The 23,700-nt window shown below is 43.0% G+C and overlaps 1 protein-coding gene across 1 annotated transcript; it reads left to right on the forward strand.

Annotated features, from left to right (window-relative positions):
- The first annotated feature begins 243 nt into the window (after nucleotides 1-243).
- Nucleotides 244-21,730, forward strand: tdrd12 (tudor domain containing 12). The gene is given in 36 exon segments (XM_038706352.1): nucleotides 244-368; nucleotides 517-576; nucleotides 1,323-1,487; nucleotides 1,582-1,718; nucleotides 1,887-2,006; nucleotides 2,213-2,268; nucleotides 2,416-2,501; nucleotides 2,675-2,852; nucleotides 3,115-3,179; nucleotides 3,265-3,383; nucleotides 3,859-3,924; nucleotides 4,276-4,327; nucleotides 4,549-4,628; nucleotides 5,485-5,547; nucleotides 5,674-5,742; nucleotides 5,912-5,986; nucleotides 7,673-7,733; nucleotides 7,894-8,001; nucleotides 9,518-9,700; nucleotides 9,808-9,937; nucleotides 9,940-9,960; nucleotides 10,089-10,216; nucleotides 10,738-10,926; nucleotides 11,507-11,635; nucleotides 12,712-12,829; nucleotides 12,938-13,077; nucleotides 13,187-13,416; nucleotides 13,744-13,825; nucleotides 14,297-14,478; nucleotides 17,561-17,768; nucleotides 19,074-19,166; nucleotides 19,339-19,511; nucleotides 19,610-19,903; nucleotides 20,402-20,442; nucleotides 20,837-20,905; nucleotides 21,083-21,730. Coding segments are annotated over 35 exon segments (3,984 nt in total). The 5' UTR covers nucleotides 244-368; nucleotides 517-552; the 3' UTR covers nucleotides 21,133-21,730.
- Nucleotides 21,731-23,700: the final 1,970 nt, after the last annotated feature.

Below are 23,700 nucleotides of genomic sequence, written 5' to 3' on the forward strand. Positions count from 1 at the left end.
TAACTTAGAAAAATCTAAATGTTTAAGGTAAAAATCATGTTAAAAGGTCAGATTCTGACCCAAATGGGAAGTTAGGAGTTTGGTTCGGCCATGGACTATTTTAAAGGATTAGGCACCAGAAGTACTTGGTTAAGGTTATGGAAGACATCGTCGTCTGGGTGTAGTCACACAATCTGACAGGTCACAGATTTTGGTGTTACACCGGTGTCTCTGCAGCGACCTCTAACGGTCACAAACAAAATGGCGTAACGTTACTCCCTCCGTCTTTCACTCCGACTTTCTCTCCCGTTCAGAAGCTCAGGAACAGGTAACGTTTATCGGTTCAACTAGATGGAAAACAAACAGAAGCAAGACAAATAAAACGAACGGTAAATTCCGCTTCATCCAGGCATGTAGTTAGTTTTTTAGTGAACCAGTGTAACGTTAGCTCGCGCGCTTAGGCGCCGTCTCAGGTGAACATGTCGACGTTAATTAGCTAGCTAACTTTAAATTGTGTTAACTTGTGTTTTCCTGCAGTGTGTGTTGTTTTTAAGACTTCGGTGTGGACTGACGATGCTGAAGATATCGATTTTGAAGGTAAGTCAACGTTAAGTGAGCTTTTATTATCACTAACGCTAAGTTAAGCTAACTGTTTAGGCGCTAATTAGCGCTGCGTGCTAACTCAGATAAACGCTGTTAAGGATAAACGCGGATAAATAACGCGGATAGTTAAAGTTCCTGCTGTTTGTTTCCTTCAGGCAAATCTGTCGACTTTAAAACTGTTACCGGTAACGTTATATTTAAAAAGAAGCTTAAATGTTTGACTAGTAGGTGGCATGTTTGTCTTGTTTTTGTTATTAAGCAAAACTACTAAGGAAAAAGAGTAAAACAAAGAATTAATACCTGAATAATCCCCTATAAATGTTTACTTAAATTATACTTAAAGTACCAAAAGCAGTCATTAGCAGAATATCCCTTTTCAGAAGAATGTAAAGGTTGTATGATTATTGATGAGTTAATCTGTGTGTTACTTTAATATTGCAGCTGGTAATTGTGACATCTATGTATTCTATATACTATTAATTGTATAATTGTTGTAACTTTCTGTTTTTTTAGCAATTAAGTGAGAATTTTATTTGTTTACTAACATTACCAAATCAATGGAGTCTGCTCTGAATTGCAGTGGAGTGGAAGTATAAAGTACCTCAAAGTACCTTTCTGTATTACTATTAAAGGTTGAGCGTGAACAAAGCAAGGATTATAGGACTGGAAATGATGTGCACACAGAGCACATCTGTAATATTGGATCATGTTGTGGTGCCTCTTTCTTCTGACCTGTGCAGGTGGAGAACCCGTCCTGCATCTGGGGTCGGGCTGTTTGGGGGTGTGGCGGTGATGCTAATACAGCAGAGCAGTATGACAACCTGCTGGTTCAGATGAACCTCTTCTACCACGACGTCACCCAGGACCATCGCAATCTGAAGCCCACGTCGTTGGAGGAGGGACAGGTAAAGTGACAGCCGCAGTCTGCCTTACACACCTGATCCCGGTCGGGAACACTTTAACTGGATTGGTTGTGTGTGAGTTAATGTTTCCTGTCAGGTGTGTGTGGTGTACTGGTCAGTGATGAAGTCGTGGTGTCGGGCTGTGGTGGAGTCGGTCATTATGGACTCCAGGTCCTGTCACGCTCGCTGCTTGCTGGTCGACCACGGAGAACGACTCGTTGTCCCCTCAGAACAGTAAGACCACTGCCATTTTACTAAATTAGTCCAGTAAGACTGCTTTGATTAAAAGACATCGGATTGCTTATTTTAACAGGGTAAACAAACCAAGCCGACCTGTGTCTGTGATTGTGTGTCTGACCTGTTAAAGATTTAACTTCTATGTTCTTATTTCTGTCTGACAAGAATCCGAGTCGCTGTGCAAAAATTCCTCAAGCTGCCCTTCTGGGTGAGGAGGTTCCACCTGGCGAGAATCAAACCAACAACCCTGCGTGTGTCTGTCCACGAGGAGAAGGCAGTGCTCATGTAAGATGAACTCCCCGCTTACCACTTAGGATATTTACTATCTACAGTTTGTTAAAATGTAAAATCTGAAGTAGTTTAGAAGCTCTGAAGCGCACACATCCTTCACTGACTTCCTAACCCACTTCATGTCTGTGTTGAGGTTTACAGATACAGTGTTTGTGTTGTGAGATGAAGTGTAAAGCTTAATGTTTTATTCTCCTCTGCAGTCCATCCTCTCAGTGGGACAGCTCTGCTACACTCTACCTGCACAACCTGCTTAAAGGTGACACCTGTGGCGATTTTTTTTTTCTTTAGATTTTATATCTTAGAAGCAGCATTTGATGTTCCCTGAACTGTTGCGTGGCGAGATTGATGATAAAACATATGTAGTCTTGAGGAGTCACTATGAAAGTTTTCTTGCTTCCACCAGCGTCGACCCAGACGGAGGTTGTGTTGCTTGAATCCGAGTCATGCTCCACCGCTATTGAGCTTTATCTGACCGTGGGAAACATCAAGGTGAACTTTGACTCCTCAGTGAAGGAATTAGCAAGTCACATTCATGCAGCTTCAAACATGCATAAATACAGATAAAATGATGCACAAGATCTGCAAGACTTATCTACAAATGAGCATTTTAACATCCAGACATCCACAGACAAATGAATGACCAGGATTTGGTTGATTTTCAGATCTGTGTGAATGACGATTTGGTGGCCAAGAAGTTTGCATATTTCATCAGAGAGTCAGCTGACAGTGGCTGGCTCGACGAGGTCGACCGATTTCCCATCACGGTGTCCTCCAACATCTTAAACCAGACCGTCTGCACGGCCTCAAATAAGCCAACAGCACAAATCCAACCACCTCCTGGTAAACGCACAGATGTGACTTTGTGTTCAGGGCTGGGCGATATGGACAAAAATGTTATCCTGGTTTAAAATATTCATATCATTCGATATCGATAATTACCACCGGGAATGTTAAAATGTCTCAAAGTGACTCTTGCTTACATCTGTGTATTTGAAATATTGCTGTCAAAATGTCTTTCTTTCCTTCCTGCACACAGCAATTCTAATCGTGAATCTGTTTTGCATCGGCATTCACACGGTTTCTAATCTGGTTTAACCCTCAGTGATGTCACAAGGTCTGGCTGCAGCCGGAGCTGGTGATTGGCTGATGGCTGCCCCTACACCTGAGGTCAGCAGCTCTGCTCACTGTGTTACTGCCAGTCACTGCGGTAAATATCTGCACGAGCTCACCTCTGACGTCTCTGCTACTTTAGAGCCAACAACCTGAGCTGAAGACCTGTGAGGAAGGATGCAGGTCAAAGGTCACAGAAGAACAACTGTCTCCAGGCAGCCGATCAAAGAATGGCTCAGACTCTGCTGCTGCTGCAGAGAGGTGAGTGTTAGATACACTTTGCTTTATCAAGTAGTCGGAGACGACTGCAGTCAGAAGCCTCAGTTTAATACAAACGCATTTCATCAAGCAAAGAAGAACAACTCACTGTGGGAGTCGGACCTTCATACCTTCAGTGCAGGTGGGGTGCGACTTGTCTGTAGGCAGAGAGGTTGAGTGTAGGTCTGTGTGTTCTGTTATGTCCTCAGCTACTGGAACATTTTTCTTTCCTTAGTTACTATTTTCTTAGATGGCAGACGAGTTAAACCGCACGCCATCCGTGCACAGAGATGGCGTTTCTAAGAAATGCAGCTTAGTTAACTCAGGTCATAAGCATGTTTTGTGTCAATGAGGACACATTTGGTTTAGTTCATCAGTTTACTGTTAAATGGAGAAAGGGGCTAAGGATGAGTAATGCCATACGAAATGTGGTTCATTTAATGTAAACTTAAGGTAACTGACTTGCTCCCATGTGCAGTGAATCGTCAGAGGACACAGACTCGTCTCTGGCTGCAGATCTGGCCAATGACCTCAGTCTGTTCAGGTGAGAGTTGATCTCAGTCACGTACAGTGCCGAGAGATGTCATGTAGTAATCAGTCCAATCTAGTGTACGTGTTCTATCGGCCAGTAACGTGTTTTTATTAATGAATGAAATAGAAACATACATTTCAGCAGCTGACTGATGTTGGGGGGGGGGGGTGACGTCATTCAGCTGCATCATTCTCTACAGCAGAACTACATATTGAACACTAGCCAGTAATGCTGTTAGATTATTTAATTTATAATGACATGTCTGCCTTTTGCCGTTTCTCAATATGCCAGACATCGATCCATTTAATCACTAGTGGATCACTAGACCGGTAGATACTGACTGAACACCTCCCATACCCACAGGCTCCTGAAGTTTCTGAATCCTGGCAGCAGCTACCAGCAGGCGGCTCCAAGCGTGAGTACATGTACAAACGGGAAGTGTTTCTCAAGCTAAACTGCACAGCTTTAAAGAATTGAAGCTCTGGGACAGTTTTGGGCAGATTCACAGAGTTATAGGTTAAATCCACAGGAGTCTTTGCTCCTGGAGGCCACTGCAGTGCATACAGACGTGGTAGTTGGGTTTCGTACTTTATCTCACCTTTACAACCAAAAGCTTTTTTGTGTGTTTATTTCCAGGTCAGTCAGCATGAAGAGCTAAAAGACCGTCACCCTGGAGAGACAACTGCAGCCTTCAGCACCTGCACTGGACAGGAAGTGTACGCTGCCAGCACACCGCTAACAATTCAGTGAATTGACTAAAGCTCCATTCGGACAGGGTTAGAATTAAAGGGGAGGCGGGGAATTAAAATATGCACTCTATTAAACTCTTCTTTCTGATCGACTGTGAAATTACAGATATGCTACAACACTTCTACAACCAATTCGATGATTTTAAATGAAATGAAAAATATGTTGAGTGACAAAAGTACGTAACGTGTTATCATGTGCGATAAGTGAATAGAGTTTGAGTCAAACCACATATAAAGTAACGGAACAACGTTTTTACAAAAGAGAGCTTCATTTTACAAGCTGTTCAAAAGTTAAACAAACCCTGACATTTCCCCCTTTCTGAAGCTGACACCATGCACTCGAGCCAAAAGTTAACTTCCCCTGCATTCGCAATAACATTTAAAACGGTCATAATAAACATGAACTCAAAGGGTTCAAATAGGCCTGTATGTTGGTGTTACTGTGTTTCCACATTTGCAGAAACTTTCTGACTTTCTCCATTTGCACACAAGTCATATTTCACTCTGAGCTGATTAAAAATAAATTAAGACCAAAGAGCTCGTTCAAATCCTGGTTAAAACACAAAGATGTCTCTGTGGACAGGATTTAATTTTACAGTTACATTTAAAAACTAGGTAATCGCAGCTGTAATTATTACTGGGTGGGGGTGAAAAGTTACCCACACATGCAGGAAAGGATTTAAAAAACTGAGCAGCACGAGTAAAATCCCCCCAGAGAAATGAACCCAGTTCAAATGGAGTTTAAGTCTTCAGTGGAATTATCACTTACACTAACTACTGGTAATTGTGCAAAAATATTTTCTATGTATGTTTTTTCACACAGATGTATCCCATCATACAACAGTGAGTCTGTAACGCCGCACAGGGACCCTTTGCTCAGTATGAGGTGAGGAAGCCGGCCAGTGACTGATGCTTTCTTACTTCGAAGGTCAAAATTAGTTTTTTTTTTTGATGAGTGAACCCAACAATCACCTTGTTAACTGCATTCTTTGGTTGGTTTATATTTTCTTAGTGGCAGAAGTGGAGCTGAAGGTCTTCGTGAGAACGGTCAGGTTGAATATCTGGCAGATGAAGAAACGAGGTGCCTTGTTTCCATTAAACCTGTATCTGTAAAGCATGATGTGACGGCGTGACTATCAGATGTAAATGTAATCTAGCTCGATTAGATTAACAGTACCGTCTATATAACGGCTGGAAAGTTCATTTTGTGTGTCTGAGCTGATCGTCTCCATAATGTCTGTATTTTTCAGCAGTTCGAGTAGATCAGTCGATTCGGGACCAACCGAGAAGACGTGGAGGAGTGAAGAGGACTGGCTCTGTTCACGGTGAGATTCAGTGTTGCATCAGCAAAGATGGGACAGGAGTGGTCGTCTGTGGAGTTCACTAACTGATCGTGGCTCATCAAAAAGTCTAAAATTTCTAATTCAAAATTTAAGGCCTTAAAAAGTCTTGAATTCGCTGAAGTTTGTGTTATTTTAAACGGGTCTTAATTTACCTGTAATGCTCATTAAAAATGCTCCCGCAGCGCTTTAGATATAAAAAGGATATAAAAAGGATTTATTCTGGTCTTTGCTGGTCTCTGCTCTGGAGCCCCTTGAGTTAGTTGTGGAGAGAAGAATGACGCTGTGAGGGCCGTTACAAAAAGTCATTCCTACCCACTGCCATCACAATACACAACTTCTCCCCTCTGCAGGGAGACTGAAGCACACGGTTGATTATAGTTAAACATCGTACTCAACGCACTCAATATTAGCAAGTGATACTACACTGCACATCCTGAATATGCACACAGTTGCACTTCAGACTTCTGAGAATATACGTTGTAAATATGTTTTTAAAAAGGAAATTTTGTACATTATGTTAGTTTGTGTAAATATGTCTGGTCTGTAAATTTCCCCTCTGGGAAGTGCAACCTTAGCGGCTCTTGCCTGAAAAAAACGGAGCGTATTTGAAGCCAACTGTCGCTGCTTAATGAATGTACGCCGCTACTAAAATTTCACCCGATCGTTAAGATTCAAGACACTCAACGCATGGTGGTTCTCTTGTCGCCTACTTTTAATTAATTTCTACAAATGTATAAAGCGGTAAATTAAGAGACAAGGCAAACATGACCAGTCTGGACTGATTCTGTTGTTAACGCTGTTTTTCTGCCATTATAAGGTGGTGAGGCTCAAAACGGCTTGATGCTGCACCATGAATGTAAAATCATCGTGGAGAGCATCAAAACTAAACACATGAGCTTTTCCAGATCTAATTGTTAGAATTCAAACCCAGAAGACGACTTTAGCAAGTTTAACTTTATGGTGTTAATTCAAAATCTGCTCTAGATTTTCCAATTTATTATTCACAGATGTGGTAATGTTCCAAAATTATGTGGAACTGGATCGTTCTTTATTGGAAAACATAAATTTACTGTGGGACGTTCCCCCAAACCCCCCACACACAAATATCATCTTAAATGTTCGTTGTACTGCCCTTTAAAAGCATGTTTTAATCCCCACAGATGTTGTTTTTATTACTATTTGCAAATGTACAGGCCTCAACTTCTCTTCTCTCTGCACTCACTCACACACCTTACCTCTGGTCTCTCACTGCAAACACGCCGCCTTTCCTTTCTGCTCCTCCGAGTTTTCCTTCAGCAGTAGGTTGTTTTATAAAGTCGCTGAAAAGACACAGAAGTTGTCGCATGCCAGCTTGTTAATTACGTAGTTCATCATCCTCCGTCCCGATGTTTCATTGTAGACATCACCCAACCCATTTATTTACTCTGCAGGTAATTTTACGTTTCTTTTTTTGATATGATATATTTCATTCATAATGGTCTTTAAAAAGGTCTTAAAGTCTGTAAAGAGTAATTCTAAATAAAATCCTACTTGAAAATCTAGTATTACATTAAAAGAAAAGGGAAAAAGTGTCCGAGACAAAGTTTCTTTACTTGTAAAATAGTAATTTCTTGGGGCAGGTTTAAGTACTAATGATGGTCAAGGTATTTTAAATTCTGTTTATCGCAGCCTTCTGGAGTGGTTGAACCCGGAGCCTCTGAACGCTGATCCAGATGCTGCAGACAACGTGGTGGGTTTTTGTAGTACTAGTTGATATATTGGTCCTAACAAACGATATCTTCAATTCAAGTGCGGTTGTTGCTACAAACTCTGTAACAACAGCGCTGACACTGGTTTTTGTGATGGTACAACCATATAATAATAATCTCATTTGTTTCTCCTGTCCTCAGGTTGTTCCCCGGGACCCCAGGAAGACTGGGATTCTGGTGCACTCTGTCCTCCCGGTGGATCCCTGCACCAGCCTGGATGATGCTCCCATCACGGATTCTCTCTGCTGGGTAAACAAGAATGTGCTCTGAGTTTTGTTTGAGGCTAATTAGACTTTAAAATAAGAAAACAAATCTAAAGCAAGACAACAGAGATCGTAGGAGACTGAAAGACAGGAAACAATGTGTCACAATAATTTCACTTAATGACCTTCACTTACAGGTTTAATCAAAAAATACCTTGTTATCAGAACTGTTTCACTGTTAATATCAGGGTTCCAGCTTTAGAAGTTTGGAAAATAAATAATACAAAACTTAATGTTTCTTCTGTTCCGATTTATTCTTTTCTTTCTGCATTTGTGCAACCTGACAAGTTTGAAACTAGCTTGTAGTTTCTTCTTCCTGTAAATCAAGTGTTGTTTGCTAGTTACAAAGATCTCAGTAAGGACTTTGTAATGGATTTACAAATAACTTATGCATCCCATTAAAACTTTGGGGCATGTCTCAGCTAATAAAGCTCTGAGTCATGTGTAAATTGGTTAGTAGGACATTTCTGTAGCTTCTTTCAGTCACGCTGTAAACAGGAAGCCTGTAACATAACTAATGCAAATAAGTTAAGTAAGTAATAAGTAACAAAATTAGCGGCCCTATTAGCTGATTGAGTCCAGAATCTGCACCAGAACCGGAGCTGGTCGAGCAAGCGACAGAATCTGGGCTCAGCAGCCTCCCAGTGATCACAGCCAGACCGGAGGCCAGTTTGATGACGGGAATTACAGTATCCAGGTGATTTACAGCCGCTTTGACGAGGACTCTGACTCCGGGGACGGCGAAGACACAGCAGATTCAGCGGGAGATTCAGATTAATAAATTTACCTGAAAATTCTTTATAAAGGTGGTCAGCAGGCAACAAACCGTAGTGGAACAGAAGAAAAATCTAATCAATATTTGGCGTGACCACCCTTTGAAACAAGGCCGGGAGACTCAACTCTGCACAGGAACTGCGGTGCAGAAAAATGGCAGCAGGTGCTCAAATTGTAAATATTTGTCATTTATCACGTAAAGAGAGAAGCAACTGAGGCTCCCTAAATCCACACAAGAACTGTGGGTCGTCGTTCAAGGTGTTTGGGTCAACCTACCTGCATTCCTCCAAAAACTGCAAATGAACCTGAAGGGAAAAAGGTGGTCACAAATACTGATTTGATTTTGTTAATTGATAAATCTATAAACAAGTCTATTTTTTTTAAAGCATTCTTACTTTACTGCATTTTCCTAAACCTGCCTGAAACCTTTGCACAGCTGTAGCAGTTTAAATGTGTTACCTTTTTATTGAAGAGGCAGTTTTTATTAATTTACTTGTAGAACTCAATTTTCCAAAGGGATAGTTTCTTTTTGTTTATAATGTGGTTGGGAACCTTTAACCTGAGGCCTCTGGAAACTGAACACACAGTACTCTATACAGTTTGTATGTACAGTATAAACTCCTGATTCATTTATCTGTCAAACAGCCCTGAGATTATTTTTGCCATGAGGTTTTCTAACTTAAGCTGGATTGTTTTTTATAAAAGAAGCTACCTGTTCTGTCTCCCAGGTGTTACGGAGGAAGCAGTACAGCGCTCTGTCTCCAGCTGACGGTTACAGCTGGCCAGCTGTGGCTCGAGGATGCAGCACTTTGATCATCTCTCATGACGCTGACCAGCCACGCAGCTACCTCCCCCCGCTCCTCACCCACATCCTGCTCAACTCCATCTTCATCTCTTCAACCAGCGCAGGGGTGAGTACAGCAACACCCCCCCTTCATACAGCAGCACCATCTGATTTGATTTAGTTATTGTAAGTATGTGCTCTTTTGGATCTCTTTCTACGTGGATGTGTGTTCAGCCCATAGCCGTGCTGCTGTGTCCAGGCTGGGAGAAGGTCCAGGCGGTGTATGACCAGCTGGAGGAGCTCAAGGTCAACACAACCCTGCACCCTCTCATCGTGCTCCTAGGTGTCGGCAAAGACGAAGCAAGGCCGTCAGGATCCCCAAAAACTGTGAGTAAAGCATAATCTAAGTCTGCTAACGGTCAGCTAATTACAGTTATTGTAGTAAATCACTGAATGCATTGATCATCTCAAACTAAAGTCGTTATATAATCTGTCCCATTTTTATTTTTTACAAGGCCTGTTGATGGTGTCCACTCCGTTCAGCTTCGTCCGTCTGCTGTCCAGCCATCGCTTCCTGTTCCTGCGTCTGCACCACCTGGTGCTGGACGAGGCTGACCAGCTGTTCGCTCTCGCTCCAGACGAGGTGACTGCTCATCGTTCACACTCAACCGCTGCAGAGCTACAGTAGCACCTAACAGTCCACCTGGAACTAACTGCGATGCGGTTTCCATAGAAAACACTCCCTGAAACACAAACTGCTCTTGCTTTTTAGTTTGGGACAGTGTAAATACTGCACACATCCATCTGCAGAGGTCCACGCTCTGGTTTGAAAGGAAATTTAATTCTCTACAACTGATTGATTCACAGTTTTATTTTCATGCATTTCTTCTGCAAACACAAATTTCAGCAAAATTTTAGAACTAGAAGTTTCAACATAAAGAAATGAAGGTTTGTTTCTTGTTTTCAGTAACACCACAGTTATTTCATGAATAATAAGAGACAGAAAGACAGCAGGGGACTGACATGCAGTGAACGGTCCAGCCAGCTGGGAGTCGATACGGGGACTCGCTGCTCAGGGCGTTTGCACCCTAAGCACTCGCATGTCGAGTCGCCACAGGTAAAACTGTTCAAACCGTTCTTTAACCACGACTGTTCTCCTGTTAGATGGGGACCATCTTGCAGCATTTCCACAAGGTGACCTCCACCCAGAACGGTTCCAGTCCTAAGCAGCTCGTCGCTGTGGCGAAAAGATGGACCGGTCATCTGGAGGGTTTGTTAGCCAATCACATGCTATACCCCTGCATTGTCATCACTCTGCCTGAGGAAGCCGCTCTCTATGGCAACGTTCAACAGGTCAGTGTCGATGAGTCATCGATAATTACAACTTTATGTTGTCATTGTACACTTTTTTTTATATTTAGTAAGTGTTCAATTCACAGCCAACACGATCTCTGCACAGAAATACAAACAGTAAAACTTGTAGTGGTACAGAAAATGAATAGTACTGATAATTATATTAATGATACTAATAGGACTCCTAATAATAACTGTAGCAGCAGGTGACCCGCAACCACAGATCCAGACTCCACAGCTCCAGAGCCAGAAAACCTGCAGGAAGTGATAGGAGGAGAGAGGAGAGAGACGAGAAAGCACAAGACTACCAGAAAGGGGAGAAGTTGTGTTAGTAACATGCAATAATGGGATGAGGTTGCGTACAGAGGGAGAGAAAGTAGAGGAGAGAGGAGCTCAGTGCATCATGGGAAATCCCCCGGCAGTCTAGGCCTATAGCAGCATAACTAAGGGATGGTTCAGGACTCACCTGAGCCAGCCCTAACTATAAGCTTTATCAAAGAGGAAAGCCCTCTGTTTCACTCTCAGCTCAGCTGATGTTGGATAAGATTTTCAGTTTATGGAAATCTTTGTGTTGCCACAGATCACCCTCATGACACTGGAGACCAGTAAGATCAACATACTGTTGGGTGCACTGGATTTCAAACCCGATGTCGGCCAGAAGACGCTGATCGTAGCCAGCTCCGCTCAGGAAGTTGAAGACGTGTTCAAGGTGAAATGACGGCTTCATTTACACTGTTCTGTCCAGTGCTTTGTGTCTTACCTTCAGGATTTCAGCCAAACACTCTAACAAACCTACATATGAGTGTCATCCTACTGTGAAGTACGCTCAGCTGTGCTAAGGTTCAGTACACTATCTGCTAGGGTTGGGGATCGTTCATTTTTATTGATATTGATACCCTCATTGAGACTGCTTAACGATCCGATTCATTATCGATACCACTTTCGATTATATAGATAAACTTTATTGTCATTTCATCTGGTATTTCCATATGCAGAGAAACGAAAAGTTGTTTCTCATCAGCTACTTTTGTAGTGCATTTAAAAGGACAATAAGAAATAAATAATCCAGTTAAAAAATATAATCTAAACACATTCCTAATAATAGAGAGATAAGAAAATAAAAACAACACAACCAACAATCAGAACAATTCAATACACACTAAGCAGCCAAGCTCACAACAGTGTTTCATACAGTAGTCCTTTTGTTGAATTTTAAAGTTTCACCTGTATTGTCTCTGTGACAGGGCTGTAGGTGTGTGTGTGATACTCGATACTTTACTATTATTTAGTGACGGTTATTTGGTGAGACCAGATCCAACGGGCATGAGGCCGGCCTGCAGGGTGTGAGGAAAATATTCAATGTGCGATAACGTTATATATTGAGAGATGATTAAATGAAACCTTTCTACTTGTTTAACGTTACATTACAGACAGGTGGATGATAAAGTTTTGTCTTTTTACTTGTTAAGGTTTTATTGCACGTACTTACAGGAGCTAACTTCACGCTCACTGTGTTCCACCGCAACGGCGCCGCCTCTCACTCTGCTGCCATAAAGTTACAACCGGGTCTCGATCCGCATCCTTTCTGTCTACTATAATAAAGAGTTTGTCTGTTTTGGTAAATTGGTATACTAACAAATAGCAGTAGTGTAATGCAGAAACAGGAGAGGAGTGACGTTCTCCACGTGGGAAAACTCCTCTGTTGTTACCACGTCAACATCTCGCTGTGGAAAAGAACCCAAAGGGGATTTTTCCGTGAAGTTGACCAGTGTCCTTTATCTCCAGGTCATGAGCACCAAATCAGGCTTCTGCCTCAAGACCCACGAGGGGTTAACACGCGAGTTTGACTTTGTCATCCAGCAGTGGAGGAAAGACATCGGCCGCGGCACTCATGTTCTTCTGGGTAAGTGAATTTATTCTGGAACCTGCTAACATGGAGAACATTGAGGCCATTTAGAGCAATTTGCTCAATTTCCTTCCTAAATATGAATTGTGCTGCTTTGACCTGTAGTGACCACCAACGAGTGTCTGCAGTGTCTGGGAATCACAGACGCGAACTGTGTCGTCCACTACGACTTCCCCACTTCGCCCAAAATATTCGGCAGCCGACTGTTCTGCATGGCCGACAACTTTAGAAACCTTTCAGCGCGAGTAAGAACAGATTAAAATCTTCTGTAAATACATTGTTCCAGTATCCACGTTTGCAGCTAAATGGTGACCAGGATGACATTTTTTTGATTCCTGCGATTTCTTTTCCAAGAAATCCCTCCAGGATCACATGGGGAGCTGCCCTCATCCCGCCAGGTCTGTGCTGCTGATATCGGAGAGGAACACCTGCCATGTAATTGGGCTTCTGCGATACCTGGTGCGAACCAAGTCCCCGTTGCCCCCTGAGCTGCTGTCCTTTGCCGAGGGCATCCACGTGGCCCGGGAGGAGCAGAAGATAGACAGGCCTCTGTGCAGCTACCTGAAGAGTTTCGGAGTCTGCAGGTCAGCTGAGAAACTGGGCCCCGTTTCAGAAAACTCTGAGTATGTTGAGCCTGAAATGAGGGAAACTCTGGGTTTCTGTTTCAGAGACCGAGAACAGCTAAACCCTAGAGCAGCAACTCCGCAACTGATGCCGTGAACCTAACCACCTCTCGAGGAGGTTAGGTTGAATAATCCTGAAATTACAGCCTTCTAAACAATTAGCTTAACGCGGCTTTGGAGCGGACCACCGCCCCACCCCCCACAATCGAATCTTCAGTTATTCACTGTTAATTAATCACTGTTAAAAATGACACTGGTGCAGCCCTAACAATGTGTTTCCTTTTACAGATACCGCAGCGTGTGTCCTGAGCGTCACAGACCGCTTTCCCACCTGGATCAGTCTGTGCTTCCTGCGTCCGGAGTCGTAGAGGTGACTGCTTTAGTCCGTTCCTCCACTTTCCGTTCTGTGGCCATCAGACAGGAAACAGTAATTAAACATAGCGGCAATGATCGGGGTCCAAGCAGACACTTTCAGAAGCAGATGACCTGAGAGATAACTGCAAAAATATAAACTTGATAGTTACAGCGCCTTGAGTTCAATGAGGGCTGGTGGAATTTGCAACTCACCTACCAATTTTGGCGTGTTTTGGTCCAACAGAAAAAGTAAGAGTAATGAGAATATAAACAGTAACTTCACTGCTTGGACACCTATTTATTGGTCATAAAAAAATACAAACATCTGCCTACTTTTTTCTCTGCTCATGTTGTATCGGAGTTTGAAATCACATTCTTAATTTTCTAGTTAGTCACAAATTGTTTATTTAAATAAGAAAATAATTGTGTAGTCCATTAATACACCATGATGAAATGAGGAAACAGCCGTGTTGTCTGATGCTCCCAGGTTTTGCCTCTCTACATTAAGACGGCGTCGATGTTCTACGGACGGATTGTCAAGAAGGAGGACGGAGGTTTCACGAGCATGGCGTCTGAAATGACGTCTTACTTTGCCGACAAGAAACCTGGAGCCAAGGAGCTGCTGGAGGGAGGCCTGTACGCCGTGCAGGAGGATGACGTCTTCCACAGGTCGGACATGAAATCTAAATACAGTTTTAGGGGGTGATCACACCGGGGGACAGTTTCAGGCTTGAAACGCCCATTTTTCAGGACATTTGAAGCCCAAATGCTGTTTTATTATGTCTTGGTGTCCTTGCTAAATGTGGCTGCTGGTTATTTAGCAGTCACAAGCAACACTTTCTAAAAAGAGTCAGTGTGCCTGAAACAAAATGAAGATGATCTCGACCTTAGACCAGAGTTGCTGCAGTCAGCCCAGCAGACAGGAGAGACGGAGGCAGTCGCCTTTAGCTAACTTAGCTTGCTCAGCAGACAAACCTAACGTGACCTTGAGAAACCCTTGTAATTTTACCTTTTAAAGAAGGAATGAAATGATTATACTGGTTTATAAACTTTAGCCCAACTGACATCAGAACAAGTCTGTCTGGATCGCAGATAAATGTGCAGTGAAACTCAAACAATTAGCATATCGTGCAAAAGTTCATTTATTTCAGTAATTCAACTTAAAAGGTGAAACTAATATATTATATAGACTCATTACATGCAAAGTGAGATATTTCAAGCCTTTATTTGATATAATTTCGATGATTATTGCGTGCAGTTTATGAAAACCCCAAATTAAAAATCTCAGGAAATTAGAATATTACATGAAATCAAAAAAAAAAAAAAGACTTTAAATACAGAAATGTCAGCCCTCTGAAAAGTATAATCATGCATATGTACCCAGTACTTTTGCATGAAGTACTGCCTCAGTGCGGCGTGTCATGGATGCTATCAGCTATGGTGTTATGGAAGACCAGGATGCTTCAATAGCGGCCTTCAGCTCTTCTGCATTGTTCGCTCTCATGTCTTTCATCTTTCTCTTGGCAGTTCAGGTCAGGCCAGTAATCCCATGGTCATTGAACCAGGTTTTGGTACTTTTGGCATTGTGGGAAGGTGCCAAGTCCTGTTGGAAAATGAAGTCAGCATCTTATAAAGCTCGTCTGCTGAAGGAAGCACAAAGTGCTCTAAAATGTCCTGGTAGACGGCTGCGCTGACTCTGGACTTAATAAAGCGCAGTGGACCACCAGCAGAGGACATGGCTCCTCAAACCAACAAGGGCTGTGGAAACTTCACACTGGACTTCAAGCCTCTTGGATTGTGTGCCTCTCTGTTCTTCCTCCAGACTCTGGGACCTTGGTTTCCAAATGTGATGCAACATTTGCTCTCCTCAGAAAAGAGGACTTTGGACCACTGAGAAACAGACCAGTTCTTTTTTTCTTTAGCTCAGGTAAGACGCTTCTGACGACGTTCAGGAGCGGCTTGACAAGACGAATACGACATTTGAAGACCATGTCCAGGACCCGTCTGTGGTCGTCTGTGTGGTGGCTCTTGATGCAGTAACTCCAGCCTCAGTCCGCTCCTTGTGAAGCTCCCCCACACATTTGAATTAGGACTGCAGCTAACGATGATTTTTAGTATTCGAACCGTCAATAGATTATGTCATCGATGTGTCGATTACGAAGTACTTTTGCTTGCCGCCGGCGGCGCCGCCCCCCGTAACGGGATCAGCTGTGCACGTTTATAGGTGATAGATATTTATTAGTCCTTTCGTAAATTCATACTGTGTCATACAGCAAACATCAGACCAACTACTAGACAGCTGCTTTACAAACACACACATCACCCCCGTGCTTATTAAAGGCTCCTGCAGAATACACGACTTTCAGCGTCGGCCGATGGCCGTGCAGTTCACACAACCTGCCGTCATCACGGCAGTCTTGAAGTCGTGTGTCGCTATGTGACTGATCGGTGACAAGGACACGGACACACTACAGGAACTGACAGCAGCTGTCACCAGACGCTGGTCTCCAAACCACGTTTTGTCAAGAAAACGCACGTGAAACAGGAAATGAGCGCACACGAAACAGCTGTTTGTTATTATAAAGATAACAGTTATAAAGACGAATATGGATGAAAGGATGATGAGCACACGCAGCTAGCAGGGATGGTCTGAACTACAGAGAGCTGGAGGGGAGTTAAAAGCTGCAGCTCCCGACACCCAGTTAACTCCTGACTGTGAGGTCACAACTCACGGCCCAAAAAGGAGAACAACAAACGCACGTGGTCACATTTTCAGCTGAGGACTGCGGCTTACTTTGGCTTCAACTCAACAATCAGTCATGATTTCAGTTAAATGCTAAAGTTGCTGTTACCTTGTCTCTGGTCCGCTGGCAGAACACCTTTTTGTTCAGCTGCCGTCGTGCTGTTGCCAAGGCGACATAAGTTTTGTTTCACGGTGGACGGACTGTGACACAGTTGTTGTTTTCTTTAGCATGAAATAACAGACTTTGGACACTTTCTTCTTTGTCCCTCGCCATTTTCTCTCTCGTCCTCCACTTTGCAAACGGCTACATTAAAATCCTGACGTGTTCACAGCGTAAGCGCGATGTGCGACAGTAATAAATGTCCGTGCGAAACACTGTGCTGTATAGTTACATGGATTAAACGAAGCATCGATGCAAAGAATTTGTGTCGAAGCATTTTATTAATAATTTGAACGGCCTTTTCCTGACAATCCTCTCCAGGCTCCGGTCATCCCTGCTGCTTGTGCACCTTTTTCTTCCACTTAACTTTCTATTAATGTGCCTTGATGCAGCACTTTGAGAACATCCAACTTCTTTTGCAATTACCCTTTGAGGCTTTCCCTCCTTGTGGAGGATGTCAATGATGGTTTTCTGCACAACTGTCAGGTCAGCAGTCTTCTTCCACTGAACCAGACTGAGAGACCAGTTAAAGGCTCAGGAACCCTTTGCAGGTGTTTTGGGTTAATTAGCTGATTAGAGTGTGACACTTTGAGCCTACAATACTGAACCTTTTCACAATATTCAAATTTTCAGAGATTTTGAATTTGGGGTTTTCATAAGCTGTGCCATAAACATCAAAATTATATCAAATAAAGGCTTGAAATATCTCACTTTGCATGTAATGAGTCTATATAATATATTAGTTTCACCTTTTAAGTTGAATTACTGAAATAAATGAACTTTTGCACGATATGCTAATTCTTCAAGTTTCATCTGTATGTAAAGTGACTGTGTGCTTCCTGCGGCAGGGTGAAGATCCTGTCTGTCCCAGACAGAGGTGACCGGCTGTTTTTCAGCGTATATGTTCGGTTTATTGACGTGGGAAAGGAGGAGGAGGTCAAGTCCCATCAGATCCTCCAGCTCCCAGAGCAGTTTCACTCTCTGCCCGGCCAGGCCGTGGAGATCGTCGTCTGCAGGGTCAAACCAGTCGACGGAGAGATTGACTGGCACCCCAAGGTTTCCTGCTCACCTCCTCACCTTGCTTTCAAATACACAAACGAACATAACTTGAATGGTCAGAAAATACAGACATTTGTCTTGAAAGCCCACTTACAGTGACCATGTTCAAATCCTAAAAACCCTGCAGCTGAGAAAGTTATGAATGTTAAACTTCGTCACTGTCTGAGGTAAAATATTTTACTGCTGCTCAAAGAAGAATAAGTTTGGGTGAATAATTGCCACGAGGAAATTTGTCAACCATCACAGATTTTGCTATTTCGTTTAGCCTTAATATCTTAAACATAAGAGGCAAATGTTGCAAATCTGTGAAGGACACTCGCGCTTTATTGCAATATTGATTGATGTTGTAATTATGACAGTTACACACTGAACTGAACTGAGGTTAGGAAAGCAAATAAGGGATGCCAACTAGTCACCTTTAAGCTAACGAGGAGCCTGTTCTTTTGGATTTTAATGCACAAATGAAATGCCCAGTTGTTTGAGCTCAGCCGGCCTTCTGATTCTAGTCGAATGCTCAGTAAAGTGCAAAGTGACACATCAAGAGTAAGAAAATAGAGTAAAGTATTACCTCACTGCTGCAAACTCTTACATGTCCAGCGGAGCTTTCTCATGTTGCCCATGTTCATTTCTACAAATATAAAAAGCAGTAAATCATTAAAATGATTCTGAGGTCATATAAAGAGGATTTTCCTGCCATTATAAGGCTTAAGAGGTGAGGCACAAAACAGCTCAGGTCTTTAGCAAGTTTAGCTTTTTATGGGTATTTATTTATAATCTGCACTAGATTTTCTACTTTCTGTTCACAGATATGGTAATAATGGTCAAATTATGTGTAATTGCATATTTCTTTATTGGAAAACAAAACATTTTCTTTCTACCCACTCTGCCAGCACGCAAAAGAAATAATCATGCTTCACCTCCGCTAACACAACTCTGTCTTAGGACAAAACACTGAATAGTAATTAAAGTAAATGCAAAGGTGCAAACATATCGCCTTTTTCATCCCTTCTCAGTTTGCTTGTGTGTCACTGCATTTATTATGTGTCGGGACAAACGTGGACGTAAACTGTAACTTGGTGGAGGCGATGGTAATTTCAGTTAACGATTTCTCACAGTATACATAAACAACACAATATGAAATTTAATTTTATCCGTAGTACTCAATTGTGGTGGAAAAAAGGTCCTAAATCTAAATGTACCTGGCATTAAAACTGTTCTCAGTCTTGAGTTTAAATTGATTAAACCTGCAGACACCTAGCATCAAACAAACAGTCGTGTGATTGGACATTTTCTGGCTCGCAGGTCACCAGAGCGATCAGCCAGAAGATCCGAGGTCTGCAGCACCGAGCCAGAGCAGTTTTCAGTCTGGGAAACACCATTTTTGTTGATCCCATGGTAAGTTTTTACCCGTCTGTCACCTCCTGGATCAGTCCGTGAGTTACTGATGGACTATCACAAGGTTTCCTGGGGACCGTAGACTTCCTACGTTTCTCCAACAGTCCAAAGTAGATCAAAATGATTTTGTCAGCAAATGTCAATCAGATTTTTATTTTTTTTTATACCAAAGGTCCGTGTGACCCAGTTGCCAGGCGTGAAAACTGTGATCAATGAATACAAGGTACGTTCAGAGATCCTGAACACTGGGATGGGAGTCAGCAACCCGGAGCATCTGGACCTGCTGAGGGCGCTCCACCAGGAGACCAAATCCGGCAGCGGTGAGGAGGCGGGTCACATTTCTAGGTAGGGAAACGCTAAAGTGTCCTAGAACTGGACCGGATGGTCAGAATATGTTGGCCACCTACACTATGAGGACTGAAGCGGCACTTTGTTGTTTGTAGGACGGCCGATGGTCCGGTGTCTCTGGAGGTCAGGATCAAAGCTGAGGAGGACGTTCTGGCTCAAGTCTTGAGGTCAGCAGAGGACAGCGGACTCGCTGACCTTCCTCCCCTCGAACCATGTGAGCCACTTGGTCCAGTATCTTTAGTGATCCGGTCCCCGGTCCCATCACCACCAGCAGCTGAACCCCACCTGCATCCAGTGTGTGATCAGAAATCCCTGCCGGCCCTTCGAGCAGCGATTGGACAGGAAGACGCCCACGCTGCTGATCCGAAGTCAGCTCAGCAGATGATGAGGTGGGTGTCTTGGGTAGATTGGTCTTTATTCAGGCTTCATAGATTTTGGACAGAGCAAAAGTCTTAGGCGGGAATTACATCACATACAAACACACCTGCATCTGTCCTCATAACGTAGAGATTTCCCTACAAACTCACCGTATCTGACCACAACTCGTTCCATTCAAAATTTATGAAATATTTTCTGCAATGTTTTGAAATTGAGCCATCTCCTCTTTTCAGCGTCGACGTTAGTAGTTGTGTGTTGTAAATGTTAATCAGTCCATAAGTAAAAAAGAGAGAAACATGTCAACGCTTTAGAACCCAACAGGCCTGGACCGCCGTGTTAGTGAAGCTTTATATGTTCTTTCTGAATAAATAAACATCACAACAAGAGCGTTCAGTCACAGAAGACCAACGCACATAAACACACAAAGGTAGAAGAGAAAGAAGAGGAAATGTGTCACTAGGTTTTTTTGGTCTAAAAGGGGAACTGAACAGAAGCTTTATGATCCACAGGAACAGAGATGGAGGAGAACTTCCCACCCCCTGTGAAAATGGTAAAAATGATATTCCCTAATTACAGTTCAAGCTTCAATAAGAGTTGTAGAGAGATGCACAGACGCGTCATGCTGGTCAGGTAGATCACTAAACATGAAGAGCTGCACTGTTTCTATCACTGACGCTGTCAGGGAACATTAAGCATTAGATTAAACTGGGGTCATTTTGGTATTCACGCCACGTGGCTCAAGAAAACATACTGGTACATTAGAATTTATTAAATTTAGTAAATAACTGCCATTGTGAGAGTGAGGCAGAGTGGAAACTTTTCAGGAGAATTCAGGAGAATTACATGCTAAAACAGACTTTTGTTTCCTGAACCTGAGACAAACATCGCGATTAGTCTCCGCTGCTAACTCACAGAAAGTGTATTGAAATGCTGTGTGTGTTCAGGTGACGCTGAAAGCAACAGCCAGCAGGTCATCAGCACTAATGAAGCAGGCTGCCCTGACTCCAGAAAAGGTACCGTGGCTGGATAATAAAAGAACAACTTCTGTACTTAAATAATTTTAGTTACATGTACTTAATTCTTCATGGTGTACTCTTCATACGAGCTACAGTTGTTTGGTGTCTCTGAAACAAAACCAGCGTGTTTAATTTGAAGTGGATTTTAAGTTTTATCCTCTGGTTGTGTTTCAGTTTCCACCCTCAGGTCCGCTGGTTCCAGACATCTGACTCTGCGATCGTAACCATGAAACTGATGAACCCGGAGAGTCAGCGCTGTGACTTCTCCCCCGACAGAGTCGTCTACAGGTCTGTGAGGAGCAGACCACCAATGATCGCTCACTTACTTCGCATCACATCCAGCATTCAGTGGAGCTTCTTTTCCAGAGCACTTTATACCGGCGGGAGCGGGTACATGTTTAGCATGGCCAGCCTTACGGTGTAAATTAAACACACACTAACATGAATTTACACCAGTGTAAATGAAAATGCTTGTTTTTGGCTGGCTGACAGGTGTCAAAGTAACGGGTTGAAGTTGAATTGGCTATGAATGTATGACAGACATCTCAAGTCCATTCATTTTAATTTTTGGGGCATTGGCCACTAATATGTTGTTTCTGAATACCACATAATCAAATATGTCACATCTTGTGGCACAATGTTTGCAAAGACAAGTTTCATATCTCTCGAGTTAATTCAGAGAAAATAAAAAAGCTTATCACCGTTTTTACTGCTGCAGTGACGGCACCGAATGTCTACAGGCCTTTCTGTGATTGTTTTGAACTGTTTGTTGGCAGAAGCTTCTAAGTTAATTTAGCTTTGTAATAAAATGTTTTAAACCAATATTTAGTGTAACATGATTTTAAACAGTTGTCATCGTGCCACCTTACCTGTTCTTTGTTTACAAGCTGATTTGTGACAGATTGGTGCCGTGACTTCAGAGGAAACGGCGTCCGTCTGCAAACTAAAGCTGCTAGCTGACACTCGCAATTCAGCAATCTTGCTTAAACACAAACGCAGATGTTAAATGTTTTTAGTATATATTTTTTTTTTAACAAAAGGTAAAATAAAAAGCAAAAATCTCACCCATCCCGGGTTCGATTCCTGTTAGTGGATTGGTCGATCAATCCAACCGGCGTGCAGGATCTTATCCTTATCGCTTTATATGCCTGCAGGAAGAAGGGAGGTGGGATCTGACGGAAGATAGTGGAGTTAGAGATGACAGAGACAGCCGTGCATGTGGATCTGGACATTACCAGTTCATTTCCTGTCATTTGATCTCAATGCGTCGTGGAAATGTAAGAAAATTTAAAGCTGCGACCAGCGTTGTACTGGCCCTTGCTTCCTGTTGGGTATTAAGGGGAGGTCGTCGACACGGCTCAGAATTGTTATGCGCTTTGTCTTCAGCTGTAACATTTCGATGGTAGCAGGCATCAGGGAACACTGCAAAGCATTTATTTCTCCACGTCAGGTGCTTAAGAAGCAGTACTATAAAAAAAGTTTTTGTGTGTGCGCGCACGCGTGTGTCTGTTGCTTCGTCGAGATAGAGCGGGTTGGCCGTTAATCGGAAGGTCGGCGGTTCAATCCTGGCTCCCCCAGGCTGCGTGTCGAAATGTCCTTGGGCACAATACTAAACCCCAAATTGCCCCTGGCGGCTGTTCCGCCGGTGTATGAATGTGTGTGAATGGTGAATGCAGATGTGGTGTAAAAGCACTTTGAGTTACACCTGATGATTTGATTTACACCTCACGAAGGAGTTAAACGTCACGTCCTGTGTCTCCTAAGTGGCGCTAGGGAGCACCTGTTAATTACACTTTATGTCCTAGTATGTGAAGTGTAGGCCACACTGAGAATGTTGAATGAGATTATGATCATAAAACAGCGCTTACTTACAGTTTGTAGTAAGGCGTGAAACAAAACATATCAGTGTCTTGAGGGTTGTCTGAGATAGGAAGTGGATATGGCCAACCTGCTAGGAGTAGTTCATCACAGCATTATACTTATTTGCTGTTGCCAGTAGGTGGCGCTGTGACAATTTTGGCTTGGGAAGCCGACGCAGGATACCTCTGCACATTTACTATTGCACTTGTTTGCTAACACAACTGAAAGAGCGTTCTCGTCCATGTGATCTCAAAACCACCAACGCAAAGAACTGTGCAGGTGCTGCTCCAAGATAACAGCCAGGCTTTATCACCAAAACAATAAGCTCACAATCTGATTTATTGCCAAGTAGCTTTTAACTTTATAACAAAGATTTTTGCTTTGGAACTATAGAAAATAAAAGCAAATTAAAGCTGCAAGCAGCGTTGGGCGGGCCCTCGCACGTGTAGCGCGTCGAGGTGTGAGGAGGCCGCCTTGCAGATACTGGAGCTCTGCCGGTGCGGCTGTGTCACGCGGTTTGGACGCTGCACAAACGTGTTAATCATCACTTCCTGTGTCCCCTTTGTGGCACTCCATAGCACTTCGCACTACGACTAACTGAACATGTAGACGTGTTCGGGCGGGACTGTTATCAAGCACATAAAGTTTGGTGCAGATGTGAGCACGTACACTGAAGTTACAACAACTTCCTGTTTCATGGCGAATCGTCGATTTTTGACAGTGGTCAACTGATAATAACCGTTTGTACTTTAACAAACTCCTCGTGGGGAATTAGTCCGATCGACTTCAAATTTTCGCTGTGCAGTCTAAACCCATTGACGATTAAAAGTCGTACAAAGTTGTTAAAATCACCAAAAATGACTATTAAATCCAAAATGGGCGACTTCCTGTTGGCTGTTGGGTGTCAGACATCGCTCCAAGAGGCTTTTTTG

The sequence above is a fragment of the Micropterus salmoides genome, unplaced genomic scaffold (genome assembly GCF_014851395.1).
Source record: "Micropterus salmoides isolate LMB-PRFRI ecotype aquatic unplaced genomic scaffold, ASM1485139v1 Ms_hic_scaffold_8, whole genome shotgun sequence".
Classification (NCBI taxonomy): Eukaryota; Metazoa; Chordata; class Actinopteri; order Centrarchiformes; family Centrarchidae; genus Micropterus; species Micropterus salmoides.